The sequence below is a fragment of the Catharus ustulatus genome, chromosome 7, assembly GCF_009819885.2.
Source record: "Catharus ustulatus isolate bCatUst1 chromosome 7, bCatUst1.pri.v2, whole genome shotgun sequence".
NCBI lineage: Eukaryota > Metazoa > Chordata > Aves > Passeriformes > Turdidae > Catharus > Catharus ustulatus.
In genome coordinates, this window is record NC_046227.1 from 14,272,908 (window position 1) to 14,290,779 (window position 17,872).

A 17,872-nucleotide genomic window follows, 5' to 3' on the forward strand; every position below is an offset into this window, starting at 1 on the left:
ACAAAATCATATTACAGTTTAAAAATTACATTTTGCAATTTACAATTGCAAGTTAGATGGCAAAATTTTGCAAAAATCCCTGTAATATTTCACAGGAAGTTCAATGGTTTTATTTTGTGCTTTTGTTTTGAACCCATCTTTTGATTTTATTTGATCTTCACCGCTTTTTTTTTTTTTTTTAAACGCATAGAATGCTGGAATGGGTTGGAGTGAAATGAATGACTAGCCCTTGTTTCCTCTCCTTAAATGTTGTTTCAATTAGGCACCTGAAAGAAAGTAATCCTTTTTGAGAAGTTATTAATCTTATGTGACAAGGGATCTGTAAGATTTTGTGCTTGCAAATTAATTCTGTGTTGCAATTGCTGTCCTAGTTATTTAAGTTAGAAGCAGAGCCACTGAAACTCCCTCTCCTTCCTGGCATGTCGTTCAGCCATCTCTCATCAGAGAGCAGTGGTCTCATGAAAATTACAGATCAAATGAACACTTATTTCAAATACTATTTTCTCTGTTTTGTCTTCATGAAGTAACTTCTGCTTACTGTCATTTACAGACTGAATTGTCCTCCTACTATACAGATGAATGGTTAAAAAGATTAGAGGCACTGCAGTGTGTCTTGCTAGTCTCAATTTGTACTCCAGTGGCTCATATCTGCAGAGCTCAGGGCTTGATTGCAATATTAGATCTGCATCTGATTATAGCAAACTGATGTAGAGCTCTGCTTCCTTCTGCACAGGTGATGTGGAATATCCTGGCTCCATGCTCCGAGGCAACCTAATACCCATGGTCCTCTAATTGCCTGAATATTTGCATCACATTTGAATAAAAGTTGTAATAGTTACAAAAATGTTTTAGGGATTGTAAGGTTTTTTCCTTGTTATACTAAAAACATATCAGATGTCAGATACTCCTCAGAAATATAAATGTATTGATTTCTCCAGAGATATTTAATAACAGTCTTAGACTAGTATGGATTTAAGTGGACTATAACATAGGTTTTAGTTTAGGCAATAAAGCCAATTTATAGCCTTTGACCTTTGGCCAGTCTCAGCCTTGATTAAGTTTTGCAAGATAATTTGCGTAATTCCTTTCCTCCACACAAGTCCTGCTCTTCCAAATTAAGTTTCTGATTTTGGCTGTTGTCCCATTGTCAGAAAATTTCATAATTCTTGGTCATTCTACTCTTCTTGTACTCCATGTTAAAGAGCCTTCCCAGTCTGATAATTCTATGCCTCTGAAAAATAGGAATGTTTTTACTGTTCTTTCAGTAAGCAGGAGGAGGATGAGGGGTGCATTTAAATTTTTTTTAAACACCATTTGAAGAATTTCACAAAATATACTGTCAGACAGATGGACTGCTGAAACTGAGCACAAATACACTATGCTCACTATTAACCAATAATTTATATGATTCTTCTGCCATCTTCCTATAATAGCTCAAATAGCTTTAAATTTAGGAGATTCTTTTGAACTATACCACACTCAGGCTTTCTTTATTCATCCGTGTTTCAGAAAGGCAGCACTAAACAAATAGACCAATGTAATCAAATAATGCCTACAATTCAATTGGTATTACTTTCAAGAAAATATTTTGAAAGGTGGGGACGTGCTTTGCATATATTCAGATCACTCTAGCTCTGGGTTTACTTGCAGAAATGAATGAAGGGAAAATTGATACCAGACTAAATAAGGGATTTGTTTCCTGGAAACCCCAGCAGTCTGAGTGATAAGGGTAAATAACTGCAAGAAAAAGATTTATACAAGTGTGGAATGGAAGTGTTGAGTCTCTTTAAAGAGGGTATTTCGTTACATGTTTCTTCTAAATAACCTGATGACCTCTAATTCACTTTTGTTGAAGGAAAGTATCTTTTCAATACTACTTCTATTTTGCAAGAGCTATATATAACTTCTCTAGCTTTATGAACTGCTAATAACTGTGAAAACTGACTTGCAATCCAATCTTGGATAATATCTTTACTGCTATGACTTTGCTACCCTTCCTTCAATAGGAATTCAGATCTCTACATAGAAGGAATTAATTCTCTTCAATGAAGGAATTAATTCTCTTTAATGCTTTTGTTGTGCTGGAATAGCGTGATGAGTACATGTATGGGGTGTTCATCGACACGCATTCACCACGTCATTGCTATGTAGCATCGTTTATTTTGCATGTATCAAAACACTTCTTTCACCATTTTGGGGGACAGATCAATAGACCAATGGTGTCTCTCAGTGGTGTTCTTACAACAGCAGTCCTGCTGACATTTCTGTCAGTTACTGTTGTAAACGTCTTCTTGGGATTTTATAGCTCATTGATTACACTTCAATCCATCACTGCTCTGACAACTTGGTAGAAAAATCTTTTCTTGTTTTCAGTTGAATAACTCGCATTCTATTATCTTTTACCTTCTGGAACATGAGCTGTGGGAGAGAGAGAGGATATCTGCTGTGCACAGCTTCCCCTTGGTCTCAGTCCATCTGCCAGAGAAGACATTTAGTGATGTGCTGAGCTGGTCCTACAGTCAACCTCAGCTCCTCTTAAATCAAGTTCTTTAGCTGTTCACCAGTCAGTACTCCTCTTGTTAGGTCCCAAGTCTTGTTGGTTACCTTGTATTAATTTTTTTGTAGGAAACTTTTGGACACTGAAGATGAACTCTCTAACATCCAGTCGGATTCGGTCCCGCTGGAAGTGCGGGACTGGTTAGCTTCTACATTCACGAGAGAAATGGGAATAGTGAAGAGGAGACCTGAGGAAAAGCCCAAATTCCGAAGCATTGTGCATGCTGTACAGGCTGGGATTTTTGTAGAAAGGTGAGAGCTTTGTTTTCTTGTTACAGCAAGTAATGTTACTGCATCTAACCACAGTGTCTGCCTTTGAAGATCCTTTAAATGGTGGGATGACCCTGAAGGAAATCTTTGAGTCAGAATTTATGCTTCAATTTCTGCAGCCACTCCATTTTTCTATACAGAATTCCAGATGAAGCCTCTAAATTTGTAAAATCTTCCAAGCCTTGGAAAATTCTGGAGATTAACTCAATGACTTTGTAACTTCTACACTAAATTGTACCAAAGACTGATCTAACATTAAAGAGTAATATACTTGCAAAGGGACTTTTCTCATAACTTCATAAAAGATCACGTAAATCTTTGGGATCAGACCCCTAAATAGATTCATGTTATTTCACAAACTCTGAAAGAAAAAAAATTTAAAAAAGAGAAATTGTTCTGGTGTGTTTTTAAAGAAGTTTTATTTCTTAATATTTTATTTGTTCTTTTAGGATGTACCGAAAAACTTCAAGCATGGTTGGTTTGGCTTATCCAGCAGAAGTGATAGTCACATTTAAGGTGAAAGAAATTTAATCATTGTGGAATTTGAATGTTTTTGCATTTATGTTTAGTGACTTTTAAGGTCAAATGAATATTTTTCTACTGGACGTATACCCTAGCCATAGTTAGTACTGTAGAACTGAGCACAAAGAACAGAGAAAATAATAGTTAAAAATTCAACAATAGCATATGATTCTGATTGATTCTGGTTTCATTTAGATTCTGTTAGAGCAATAGAATGAGATTTGTATAGAAGTTCCTATAGAAATGTGAGACAGTTTTATCAGCTCCCAGTGGTATCGTAATCAGCGTCTCAGACAGCAGCATTTACTTCCTTTTTAGGAAAGAAAAAGGAGATAGTATTGGGATAGAGCTAACAAAAGAAGCTGATGCTTATGGAACAAGTACAGTATTTGCTGTAAATGTAAGGTATTACTTGAGTTCAGCCAAAAGATGATCTTTTATAGTAAGCTGAGTTCCTATGTCTATGAATGCAGTTATAAACTGGTATTTCTTGAGAATGAAGTACCTCAACTTTTCCCCTGAAAGCCAAACAATTATATTATTCTCAAATTGCTTTATGTTTAATGACATCAGTGTCAATGACATTTGGTATTCAGAGTAGTTCCATAAGGTTATGTAGACAATTTGTACTGAGAAAGTTAAACTTGAAGGATTAAGACCTTTGATTCAAAGCATGCAAAGTGGCCTTGGCCATGTTGCAAGTATTTTCTTAAAAACTTCATCGTTAATATTGAAGTAGCCATTGATGTGTTATCTGCATTAGGAATTGGAAAGAGTTGAAGAATAAAACCACCAAACTCTCCCTCTTCCCTCTAAATACTTGCCAAATGGATGGAAATGTAATGGTTTTTTTTTTTGTTGTTGTTTTCCTTTTCTCTCATTGACAGGATGTTGATAAGTGGTCTTTTGACGTATTTGCCCTTAATGAAGCAAGTGGAGAGCACAGTCTGAAATTTATGATGTATGAGCTGTTAACCCGATACGACCTTCTGAACCGTTTCAAGGTCAGAAACTAACCACCAATGAAAATATGTATGCAAAAATGCACATGTCAAATTTTAAATACCAGAAATCCAGCCTTGAAATGTTTTTTATTGTACAATGCAGTATAGAATTTCAAAGAATATGGCAAATGTAAGATTGTAAAATGCTGCTAGTTCTACCAAATGAACTTCACCCAGAACATGCCAATTTTTCCATTTTTCCACAACCCAAAAAATGGAAAGCTATGTACACCCTTGTCATGTCATTTGTGTTACATAAGAAGATTATCTATAAAGACTATTTACTCAGGAGGTCTGACCTAGTGTCCCACCTTTATAGACCAAAAATTACTAAAAAGGCAGAAAACTGTAGTTAGTACTAAGTACTATTTTCATAGTCTGGATCATGATATATTGATCACACCTGTGCAGGGGCTTCAGCTGAACCTTCCTCTCCTATACAACTTGGGGGGATATATAAAGAGGAAAAAAAATGCTTTTCCGAGGTGTTTGTAGGATTTTGCAATACAATATGGAGTCCTTATAGCCAACTTTGAAAGACTGAGATGAAAAAATGGGTCCAAATGATAAATTTGCTATTATAGTACTAAATAAAAGTTTTCTTTTAGTTTTAAAATCTCTTTACTGCAAAAACTCTGTGTTCCTTTTGAAGAGGCTGTCTTACCCTGAAATTTCTTGAATATTTTAAATTTAGGCTGGCAACCCAGCTTTTTCCAACAGGCTTTATTTGGTTGAAGTCAGAACCACACCAGGGCTACCATTATAATACAGAAATGAAGTACACAATGCCACTGGCAGAGTGGGGTTAAGCTCATTCTCAGCCCCATTTTTTACATTGAAGGGTTTTTAAATAAAGAAAAAAGTATTAAGGGATATGTAATTTCATTAAATGGGTGAAGTGGTTTATCCCCAGGCAGCAAATACGGCACTATACAGCCACTCACTTGCTCACTCCTCTCCCCAGAAGGATGGGGGAAAGAGAATTGGAGGCGTGAAAGTGAGAAAAGTTGTGGGTTGAGATATGTACAATGCAATAATGGTGGTGGGATTTGATAATATTTTCTATATTATTATTTTCTATATAACAATATAGAAAACTGCTACTGAAGAGAGAAACAAAACCCAAGAAGAAAGGCTGCAGATGAAAGCAGCTGCTCAGCAGCAGCTGAGCACAACCCAGGCAGTCCCCAGGCAGCCGTGCTCAGCCAGGCTCCCCAGGTCAGCCTGGTGCTGCTGACCATGGGGCCACATGGAGCGTTGTCCCTGGGTCAGCAGGGCCAGCTGTCCTGGCTGTGTCCCTTCCCAGCTTGTGGTGCAGCCCAGGCTACCCAGTGCTGGGTGGGATGGGGAGCAGAAAAGGCCTGGACTCTGCAGTCGCTGCTCAGCAGTGACTAAAACATCCTGCAGTTATCAGCTCTGTTTACAGCACTCATCCAAAACCCTTACTAGCTACTATGAGGGAAATTAACTCTATCCCTGCCAAAACCAGCACAATGCAAAAATAAGTGGGACCAGATAGTGCCTGTACTTCACACGTTGCTCTCCTATGACATTAAAGAAAACCTTGTCTCAAGCAAGGTAAAACTGATGAAGAAAAGGAGATAATCCTATTGTTAGACTCCTATCTGTCACGCCTGTATGGTACATGCAATCTGTGCATCTCTGGTGCAGACAGACATGCCTTGGAAACCATCTGGTGGATAGCTCTGCAGTGTCTTGTGCATGGTGTAAGTAGAGAGATATAACTTCTACAGAAATTGTGTGGAGACTCACTGGTGCTTGTATGATATCAGACCTTTAAATTTTAAATTTTTCTTTTATTGTTTGCCCATTAGATCCCATGGTATATTATTTGTGATTCATTTATTGCATGCTTGACTATGCAGCTGTCACAGGAAAAAAAACAATTATTTTAATGTTTTCTTGTCTGTAGATCCCTGTTCCCAATCTTATTTCTTTTGCTGAAGCTCTTGAAGTTGGTTACAGCAAATACAAAAATCCCTATCACAATTTGATCCATGCAGCTGACGTTACTCAAACTGTGCATTACATAATGATTCACACTGGCATCATGGTAAGATGAGAAGTTCAAATTACTTCTTTTCTTAGATTCTGCTGTTTTGAATGAATGTGTGTATATTTCTTTTCTAAAGGAAAAAGCTCAGTTGAAAATTCTGCAGAGATTCAAGAACTACTGTTCAGGCTGTGAACTTTATTTTATTTTAACAGTTCTTCCAGGCTGAACTTCTCTCAATGCAGAGGGAAAGATGAAGAAAAAAAATCATCCTTAAATCCTTTTTGCTTTTCATCGCCTGGATTTAGGTATTTTATATCATATTTAATGAGATAGATTTGCAGGAGTGGGCAGGTGAGAATTTTTTACTTTCACATCAGAGCATGGGAGGTGTGATCAGGCAATGAAACTTTAGTATCTGCAGAGGTCCTGTCTTTTGAAAGATGTACTGAATCAGTAGAGGTTTAGAATTATATCATCGTGGAATGACTTGGGTTGGAAGGGACCTTAAAGACCACTCAGTTCCAACACCCTGCCATAGGCAAGGTTACCTTCCTCTAGACCAGGCTGCTCAAGGCCCCATCCAGCCTGGCCTTAAACTCTGAAACTGCTTTTTCTTTCAGGTTTTAACCTTCTTTAGCACTGCTCTTGAGTACCCTCTGCCTATAGTAGGCAGGTTATTGCATTTGCCTTGAAACATCACAATATTTTTGATTATTTATTTGGGAATTGAAATGAATCTCTGCAAGCATTTTTATTTCTAAACACTTATCTTAAATTTAATACCAGCAGTGTAGTTCTCCTCACTATCAGTTTGCTAGGCAAAACTGAAAGAAAATGGTCATAATTGTCAGTGACTTTTTGATAATTTGTCTTCACTGTGAATACAGTTGTTTAAAAAACAACTCAACAGACCAAAAAGCAAACAACAAATGAAACAGCTGGGAAGAAGCAATGTCTGATTTCTGTCTGCAGAGCTGTGAAACAATTCCAGAAACTTTGCAAAGGAAAAATTTAGAGCTACTCTGGATGTTTTTGCTCCTATATATACAATAAATGACAGTCAATCACTTACGTTGAGCCTTTTCTCGCTTAAAATTCCCTTGGCTTCAGGGTGGGCAAGGAAAGGTCCCCAGGATTTGCACGTTTTTATTCTACTGTTTGAAGGAAGTATTTAGATTGTAAATGTTTAAAGATATATTTTAACTCTAATATTACTTCTTAAGTGAAGCCTGGAGTCTTCACCAGCCAAGATTCCTTTTCAGATTGAGAAGTTTTCTTGAGAAAGCACTTCCATATCGGACTGAAATAGAGACCAGACAGCTCTTGCCAAGAGGAGTCCAAACCAAAGTTGTTATATACAATATTCACCTATCAAAATAATATTTTAGTAAAAGAAAATTCTTGAAGATGTTAGATTAGCTGCAAGAGTTCAGCAATGTGAGCCATGTCTTTGTTGCAGGTATACACCTGGATCAGGAACTTACCAGGAGGAAAATCCTTTTGTTTTATTCATCCCTCTGGCCCATTGTATCTATGTCCCTCTGCCCTTCAGGAAAAAAAAAAAAAAAAAAAGTCCTAGCTTCCAGAGCTGTCCTACTAATTTTGGAACATTTAACCATTGATTCAACCACTTTGAAAGACACTTTGTGTATCTCTGAACACTGAATAAAGGAATGTGTTTCATATTTTAATATCTTCTATTTCACTGCATGCACAAGAGTGTGAGAAAGGCCCTTCCAGCATGAGTATTTCAGTATTAGCATCTTAATCTTCTAACTGCCTTAGATGTGATTTGGACAACTATTTTCAAAAAAGTATAGGCTTTAGTGCTCTAAAATCTCATTAATGTTGCAACACTGCAATACAAAATATTTCTATAAAATTATTCCAGGTTTAACTCAAATTTTAATTGCCAAATTATGATACTGATTTGTGATATTTCCTTGTCTGTGGCAGGGGGATTGGAACTAAATGATTTTTAAGGTCCCTGATAACCTTAACCATTCTATGATTCTATGGTGCTATAATACTGGGAAGTTCTTGGAAAGAAATCTAACTAGGACACCACTTAGTCAAGAGTGCCTTCAAACAGATGTACTTGCCAGGCAGAAGGAACATTTATGGAAATCAGTGTTTGAAAGAGGGCCTAGTGATTCTGCAGCTTGCAAAGTATTTCTCTCCCAAATGTCACTTGCAATTTGAGAAAGCATCAGTATCATGAAAATGTTCTATTTAACTTGCTGGATTTTTTTTCCTGTTGCCTGGTTAACCCTCCAGTACCCCACTCAATAACAATTAGGAGTTTGCTTCTCAAACCAACAGTTTCCAGGTCCACTGTAAGGCTTTTTTAAAACTCTGCTGTATTTTCAATAAATGCCTGGATTACAGTAAATCTGATACAATTCTAGATCAAAGTCTTGTGGTTTTTTGTGGGGTTTTTTTTGCAGATTGGTTTGCAATTTGAGGTTTTGTGCTTTCATTGTCTCTTAAGGACCTGGTACTGACTCCAAATCTTGCAGAGTTATCTTCCTTTTTTATTTCTGAAACACATACTGAAGCAAATGTTTCCAAAACCTGGGGTTTAGGAAATCTTTTGCATGATTCCTGTTGTTGAGGTAATATGTTTTGTACCTTTTATAGGAAACTGGAAAACAGCTGTATTTCCACATTTGCCAAAAAAATTTGGCTAATCAGAGCTTATTCTTCTCCACAAACCCTTAGAGAGATTCTGGTGAAAAATAAGTCATATTCAGAGCTGCTGTTAAAGAAATAAAATAATCATTATATTTTTCAAAAGTTGGTGTCTATCTTAAGAAAAAAGATCCAGCCACCTCAGATCAATGTGTTAGAATGTTAGATACCACAGATGGCAGACAGTCTATTAACCTTCCCAAGAGATTAAATCCCAGATGATGCAACTGAAATGTATAAGTCAAGCTTGAGTTTATGAAGTTTTCATCTTTATAAAGGTTTTAAGAATCCAAGTCCCAGGGAATACATCTTGTAAAGAACTTTTGAGTCATCGATCATCTTCCCACCATCCCTTTTCTCCTCCCACGTACCTGTATTGCTCAAAGTAAAGGAAAAATGTCTTTACTGCCAATAAGTGCATTGTGAGACTCCATTTCTTATTCAGTTTTTAATCCATCATTGTAAAAAAAAAAGTTTTGCACAGAACTCACAAGTTGAAATGTATCTACACATAGGCAATACATAATACTTCCATAGAAGACAAAATTTATATTAGCTATAACACCCACAAGACATAGTATGTCTCAGGAGGGAAGCAGGCTTCAGCTCTTAGTCCTGCAGACTCCCAGATACTCATTTTCCCCTCTCCCTTTCAGAAACACACCTATTAACTGTCTCTTAAGAGTTTTTTTCTACTTCCTTAGGAATCCTTGAGCTAAAGTAGTTCTCTGGTTCTCTGATTTGATTACTGATCTCAATTTTGACTATACTGGTGTGTGTAGAATACTTGCTCTTCTCTGTTAATGTATGAAGTCTCTGTGTAGCCCATAGATATTGTCTGTGAGGAATGTCGTTCTGCTTATGAATGCATTGTCTAGCAACTATTTTATTTGCTACAAAAGCTGACCTTTGAAAAGGCATCTTAAAGAAAAGTTTTTGTTTGGCTTTCATTACACTTTCTGTGTTTCTGTTCCATTTGGTATGTTGAAAACATTATGAGAGCCAAGACTGGTCATGGCCTGGTTTCTTGTGACACACAATATGATGAAGGTCATTGTTTCCATTTTTAGAACTGCTTACAGTACATTCTCATTCCTCTGTCTGTGACCTTTCTAAATCTATACTGCTTCACCAACAGCCAGTACTTGTTCCTCAACAGCCCTATTTTGTCACTGAATGACCTATTTAATTATTCTCACATTGCTGATTAATCCTGACTCTTTCCTTTCTTCTTCTTTGAAGGAACTACTATTGGCAACTTTTACTACATCTAACAGCTTATACATTTCATATCCATTCACAAACGTGTATGTGCATATTCGGGTGCATGAAGTTGAGATCATTCTTTGATCCTTTTGAAGCTTACTTGTACACCAAAACCATCTGAAATATGTGTGGAAATGCTTGACTAGTATTTGACTCAATCAGTCCCATGACTGTGGGGGTTAATTATCATATGATTTTTCTGCCCCCATCTTTAGATGGAGTAAATGTTCTCCTCAAGGATTTTTGTCATTCAAGAAATAGAACTTGAAAGAAGATAACAGAGATTATTTTACAAACTGAGCAATACAGAACAGCCTTATTTAGCAAGAGTTATAAAAGGACTCAAAACTCCAGGATCTGCATTATTTTGTATACATGACCTACATTACCTTTTGTTCTGTGTAACTGTAAACTGTATACTAGCCTTATGCTTTTTTTTTTTATTATCAGTACGAAGTACGATAAAATTTAGAACAGAAAAATCTCCCATGGGCCTAATTTTAGTGCTATGTACACTGGTAAAATATAGATAATGTTAATTTTGTACCTTCAATTTATAATTAACTATATATGTAGTTTACTAAATTGTAACCTTAACTTCATATAAGGCTTTTTTAGATTAATGTACTGTAATTTGGCAAGTGCCATGTGTGAGCTAACAGATTAGATACTCAAAGCAGTGCAAAGTGAACAGTGTAATTCTTCTGATAACTTCTTATATTTTTGGCTACCAATATTTACTTTGTTAGTAACCATAAGGATGTTAACTTGGTCTCAGAGAAATCACGGGTACAAGGACTTGTTATATCATATAGTACTGAAGTGTTATGCATATGTAGTTATCTGGAGTAAGACAAGAGTCATTTAAATTGAAGGTAATGCAAAACATTTTCAGTAATGTAGGGTTTAATCTGAGTTAGGCTAGAAAATGTGACAATGATTTGTTTTTCTTTTGCCAGCACTGGCTCACAGAACTGGAAATTTTAGCAATGATCTTTGCAGCTGCCGTCCATGACTATGAACATACTGGGACCACAAACAACTTTCATATTCAGACAAGGTAAGTGATGCAGTCTCCTAAGAGTCATATCTGGAGTCTGCAGTTCATTCAGTTCATTGCTGAACTCTTTCATAACTTACTAATAAAGGCAGGAAGTTACTGGGTCAGTCCTGGTTTTACAAATTGCTTCCTCTGCTTCTGTCCAGTTAAGGGGATCAGTCATATGACCAAAAACTGAGGAAAAGTAATAAGATAGCTCCATAATGTCTGAAATAATTCTATTTTGGAGCTGGTATGTCACGAGAAAATTTGAAATGTTTCAGAACATGAAGAACATGGAGTTGAAACCCCCTCATCCCTCTATTTGCTCACCTAAATTATGATACTACTGACTCAAAAACTTCTGCTGTATCCCCATAAAAAGGCCTCATCACTTGCAGCAATGTGCTTACATTTTGTTTCACTTTGTGTATTAAACTTAGAGGGTCCTGGTGCAGAGGGAGAAACTTTCAAGTGCAGCTTTTGAAATACCTACCATGAGCTGTCTCCTAGCACATTTTGAAAGCAGCTGCAGTAGGTTCAAAAAAGAAATCCAGAAGGGAATCCAGATTGAAAGTTAGGCTAACTGTATTCTCCTGCAGGTGCAGCATGTCATTCTAGCTGCTGTTCCTGTACAGCAGCATGCAGTTCTCTCCCTTAAAATATTTTCATCTTATCAAAGGAAAATCTCTGACCGATCCATTGCTGAGTGAAAAATGGTACATCTGATACTTAAGCCAGTACAAACCATCTCATTTTTCTCTTATACTAAGCTATACATTGTTTTTAGCATCCTCAGTTGAGGAGCTTGCTTTAGGTCCTCTTCAAAAAAAATCGGCATAGCACTGGCATATTCTGACAAAACAGCTCAGTGCTAGAAATATGCACACTCACTCAATTGCCCAATGATTACATTTAAATTTAATCTTTAACACAGTTTTTCTCCAAGATGTGGCTTTCAATAATGAAAAATGCTAGATTTGCAGCTGAAATAAGGATACCATTCTCTTCTCTTTCAGCATAGTCTGGCTAAAAATAAACTTCAGTTTGTAGTTCCAAGTTTATATTAGTTTTCTATTTTTGTCCTTAATATTTGAAGTACTGCAAGAGCGGAAAACTAATTAAGCTGATAGCCTTTGAATTTAACTCATGCATATTTGCAAACAGGTATTTGTTATGTGATACAGCTCATTCTTCTCTCCTGTGTAACTTGGCCCTGATGTGGCATCCCAGACTGTGATTCCAAGTGTCTTTTGCCTGAGGAAAACTGATGGAATGGCTGCCAAAATCTTGGCAAATCCTAGCGCTGCTTAAACGTAGCCATAAGTAGCTATGTTGATCAAAGTGTGCTTCATAAACATATGTGATTGGCATAACACAGATTTTCCCATGATTTTAGTTAGATTATAGATGTAAACATATTGATTATTTAGGCTGGCTGTGGTTTGTTTCCTCTAAATAACATTTCCAATCCTATTTTAATTATTTGGATTCCTTGGTACCTTACATGACAATATATTACTGTTGCTCAACAGCACAAGAGGTTGAATTTAGCTTATTTATGTCAGAGTAAGCAGCAGTGCTAAATCAACACTCCTTTCTTCTAGTAGAGACTAAATTGAAATATTCAGGAATAGTTTTATCAGAACAGGACTGTAGCAGAGGGGTGACTCCTGAGATTGCCCAGCAGGTCAGATCAGGTCTTGGGGAAACAAATTCCCCAAGAATTAATGATGTTTGAAGCTAAGTATGATAAATCCACACCACATCGAAATTTGTGAATGTCTCAGTGCAATTTTGGAATTGTACATTAGTCTCTGATTAAGAAGGAAAAGATACTGTTAAGTGGGCTAACATTATGGTACAAGTCTGCCTTTAGGAAACACTTGAGTGCTTCCAAATTGCAGCTTAGCATCCCTACCATCCCACTGTAATGTGGCTCAAGGTTTCTCTGTTTTTCTGAGGAAAGATGGTGGCCGTTCAAAACATATGAAATTGGAACTTTTTAATATTTTATTATTTATATAATAATTTGATAATGAGTAGCATGGGCCAGAACACATCTCTCAGAGCAAGGGGAGTAACTTCTTAACACCCATGTGTGGAGCCCTGCTGTTGGTGAGCACATTGCATCTTAAATGTAATTGTATTGTGCAAACGTACTCTTGTACCTGATTAGAGCATTTCTGATGCTCTGAGATCCTATCTACAGTCAAGAAGTTCAAAGACGTTTTGCCAAAGAGTTTTTGCCACGGTTAGATCATATCAATAAAACATCACACATTTTAAAATATGAATTGCCCACAGCAGTGCAGACAATGGTATAAATGACAATTTTAAATGCACTTAAGATGGAAAATTTATTGGTATTTGATCCAGTGGCAACAAATAAACATAGTTTGATATATCGATGTCTATCTCTGGATATGTATATATAGTCAATATTCCTCATGGAGAATGCATAGTCCTACCTTTCCCAGTGCCATTATTGAACACTAATATAAAACCTGCCTCTTTTTCCCCACACCAGGTCAGATGTTGCTATATTGTACAATGATCGTTCTGTTCTTGAAAATCATCATGTAAGTGCTGCTTATAAACTCATGCAGGAAGAAGAGATGAACATCCTGGCTAATCTAAACAAAGATGACTGGAGGTGAGGCTTGCTGTGACATTCAAAAATACTTCCAGTATTTAAAAAGAATGAAAACCACCAGGTCTTCCCTGTGGAGTCTATTTTAAGAGTTCAAATTACCGGAAGTTGACAGTGGAGAGAGTAATGGATATTTGGAACCTGGGGAAGGCTGCTGTGGTGGTAAGAAGTGCTGCTGGGGAGACTCTACACAATTTTCCAAGTGAGGTTGTGCATAAATGAGGTGCAGTGCTGGAGTGTGTGGACAGTCTCAGGTGAGATTGCTCTTTAGGAAAACCACACTGCTACCTGAGCCGGGTTGCCTTTGTCCAACATAACCAGTGGGTTGAAATCACAGTGCAGAGTCACACTCTGCTGCCAGCTTGAGCACTACTGCTCCTGGGATTTCAGCATAGTCACGTCTTGGTTAAGCATTAAAAAATGAGTAGTGTGGACAGGCCAAAAATAACAGAGGCCCAGAAGTGCTACAGAAATTTATTTTTCTTAATTTTAGTGTAATTCCTGAAGGAAATTTGGCCAGCTGAAAGAATAAGTATCATAACTGATATATCACATATAATAAGACTTGTAAGGCTAAAATTCGAGTGTTAGACTAAAAGGAAATTATTAGAAAAGGAAATTTTATCTTTGTATATTGTTGATGGATCCATATTGTATTAAAAATACGAGTCTTCTGTGTGTTTCTGTAAACATAGATATTATTCAGCAGGGCTAAAAAATCCTTTGCAGACAGGTGGACTGTGAAGTTCAGAGAAATATGTTCTGCTAGGGTAGAGTCTCCCACTGTGAATCATGCTACCATGAATAACAAAGCTAAACTCTGCTTTATTGGTATTTTCACAAAATTATACATTATGGAGGAATATGTGAACATCAGATCAAATCTTGCTGAGGTGTGTATTTACAGATGGACTGTTTTACATGGTAGATTTACATGATTTTGCTTATTTACATGATGAGAAAACCTCTAAATAAAGCACTTATCAGACGTAAGTCTGGTGCTTCTGGGTTTCAATTGACTATTATTCTGTTCCTCTTTTAAAAAAATTAAAAACATTTATATTTTTAAAATTTAATACAAAGTGAGAGAGGAAGCATACAATTTTTAGTTCTTTTAAAAGAATTCTTCTCAGAGGATATTGTTAGATTTAGTTATCAGAAGGTTTGTGTTGTACATTTAGTTCTGGAGAAATTTTTCCAGAAGTAAACTCTAAACTTCATTAATAATTGTCTACACATCTAAATTTTCAAAGCCAACAAGAGCCAACCTTCCTCCTCTTTGAAACTATTTTAAGCGTGATAGTTTTGGTGCTGATAGGTCTCTGTGATCTTGTCCTTACTATTGAATATGGACAAGATTATTGTGCAGGTACACAGCCATCAGAAACTCATATTCTGTCTTTTAAAACCATAATTTTAGAGGGAAAATTATTTTTACATCCTCAGATGTGTTGCCTTAAGTATGTTTTTTTTAAGTGGTTTCATATTGCATACTACCAGAGGACGCCTTCAAGTAGAAAGGGGCTGAAATTCTTCAGCTGATTTTCAATCAAGCAGTGTTCCAAGGACGGCTTGAAAACTTTTGTTCATCCTCAGTCCTGGCTTCTTCATCAGTGGAGACCACCATAAATCAGTGCAGTCTGGGAATCCCTGCAGCAACATACAGTGGCTCCAGCTGACTGAAATCTGGCTGCCAGCTAGTACAGTTTATCCCAGTCATTCCCTTTTGTTATGCCACTGAGGAAAACAGTTATAGGATGAAACACAAATATTTGCAAATGGAAAGGGGAAGCTGTGATCTCCAGGTTGTGATGATCCTACATACTGCTGTGGTGGACTGCAAACACACTGAAGCACACTCTTCTCTGCATAGATTGTTTGGCCAGGTCTTCCCACAGTCCCTCGTCCAGTTCAGTTGTGGACTATTTCCTCTAACTTCGATGCATTTTATGTCTCCATGGTTTATGAACCTGTGATAAGCTACCACATTCTTTTGGAACTTGCTCAGTCACAGATTAGCTCTGTTTATACTTCCTTTTCAATCTCTTCTCACTGTAGCCCTATTATGTTTTCTTAGAAGATCTTACTTTAGTTTTGCAAGTTTTGTTTGTATAGAATGGCTACACAGATTCTATTATATACAACCAGTTTGAAACTGGTGAGATTTGGCAACCAGAGAAAAGTAGAATTTATCATCTCTTTTTGGGCATATTCAGGAAAATGCAGATGAAATGTATGAATTGACTAATAAGCTGAAGAAGTCAAACTAGGACTTTCAGTCCCGTGTTTGGTCACTTAGCTCAGCAATTAAAGTCTGTACTTTGAAGCAGGCAGTAAATTCCAAAGTGCCTACCTGCACAACCTGTTGCAGTGTGATACTTCAATTTAGAGGGTCAGTCATGGAAATTACAGTTTCCTGGTATTCATTTCTGATATCCAGAAATTCCTGTTACTCTGTCATTTCATTGGTGCATGATGGATCTGGTAGTCACTTAACAGAGACTCTTCAATTTTCTTATTATTACTTGAGTGAACTTCTTGGATCTGTACTGAAATTCATGCTGTTAAACTAACAGTTTTGAAGGTTGCACTGAATCAAGTTGGCAGTAAATTGAAATGATAATCTGTTCAACTTTTTAATGTACTTCCTGGCACTGATTAATTTCTTTACTTCTGTCCTGTCTATTTTCTTTAGTTGCAGCAATTTAATTTTTAAAAATTTAACAATGCTGACTATTTAAAGTAAGGTTCTGCTAATTATTCTAGCAAGATGAAGCAAAATGACTGAAATTACTTTATAGTATTCCATTTTCTCTTCTACATGTTAGCTTTAAGAAGATAAATGTGCTAATAAACTGCCAGCTTCAATTAAGTTTAAAACTTAGGCTTCTGGTCTGAGCTGGGGAACGCTGCCAGCATTCTGAGGATGATGTCCTTTGTGGATAATGCATGTGACATTCCTAGCAATTTTTCAGTTCTTTCTTGACTCTGAAAATTTGTTCCAGTCCTTGATACTGTTTTGTTTCTTTCACTTATTGCCCTTAAATAACTAAAGAAGGATCCTCATTTGTCCCCCTTTCTCCTTTGATTTACCAGGTTTCCAGTGTTTCAACACCCCATGTGTAATGTCATTGTATGTGGTATTAATGTCTCAAACAATCCCAGTCATAAGGCATACAGTCATATATTGCCTGACTATACAAAAAAAAGGACAAATAAAACAGTATTATTATATATAAAGCAGAATGAACAACATTCTTTCACAAAGTTCCTTGATATTCTTCTGTCTGAGGATTCCTATAACTTGAAGATGAGGATTGTGTCTTCAGTTTCCACCTTGCTTTTGCTCATCCTAGACTGGTCCTGTATTTTTTGATTAGTTTCCAGCTGATAAATGTCTTTGTCTCTTTATTACAGCATTGCTCATGTGACTTTTTTCACATAGTCTTGCATCTGGTTTTTTTTACAGTAGCCTATCCATAGGACTTATGGCTGTGGGAGGGTTGAGAAAGGATGCCAGCACAAAACATGACAGTTCACCTAAGTAAAGTGGAGATGGCAGACTCAAACTCTGTAACCTTCTGATTTTGTGCCTGAGCGATTGCTATGCGCTGTATGTGGATATTGTTACCACTTCCCTTGATAATATGACAACATCGATGTGTCTTTTTGCCTGTGTTATCCTGAGCCTTGCAGCTGGGGACTGCCTAATGAGGATCAGGAGAGATTTCTGTCCAGGAGTTACCTGTGAGACCAGCTGAGGTCTGCCATGGTGTGGAAGTTGAGACAGTCTTCTTTCCCTAGGAAGCAGTTTGGTAATGGGATCAGTCCCAGATTAACCTTCTATGCAATGA

At 36.8% G+C, this 17,872-nt stretch overlaps 1 protein-coding gene across 3 annotated transcripts in view; it reads left to right on the plus strand.

Annotated features, from left to right (window-relative positions):
* PDE1A (phosphodiesterase 1A) overlaps positions 1-17,872 on the plus strand; it is a 53,809-nt gene that overhangs the window by 7,597 nt on the left and 28,340 nt on the right. For 2 of the 3 annotated variants that reach the window (XR_004418405.2, XM_033064075.2), the window contains exons 1-6: positions 2,641-2,808; positions 3,276-3,342; positions 4,236-4,352; positions 6,286-6,426; positions 11,286-11,386; positions 13,896-14,021. Coding sequence is in view for 2 of the 3 variants with exons in the window: in XM_033064075.2 (XP_032919966.1) it covers positions 2,723-2,808; positions 3,276-3,342; positions 4,236-4,352; positions 6,286-6,426; positions 11,286-11,386; positions 13,896-14,021 (638 nt within the window). In the remaining variant the exon portion in view is untranslated. Of the gene's footprint in view, positions 1-2,625; positions 2,809-3,275; positions 3,343-4,235; positions 4,353-6,285; positions 6,427-11,285; positions 11,387-13,895; positions 14,022-17,872 lie in introns of those variants that run through there. The other variant, XM_033064076.2, reaches the window with a different exon arrangement.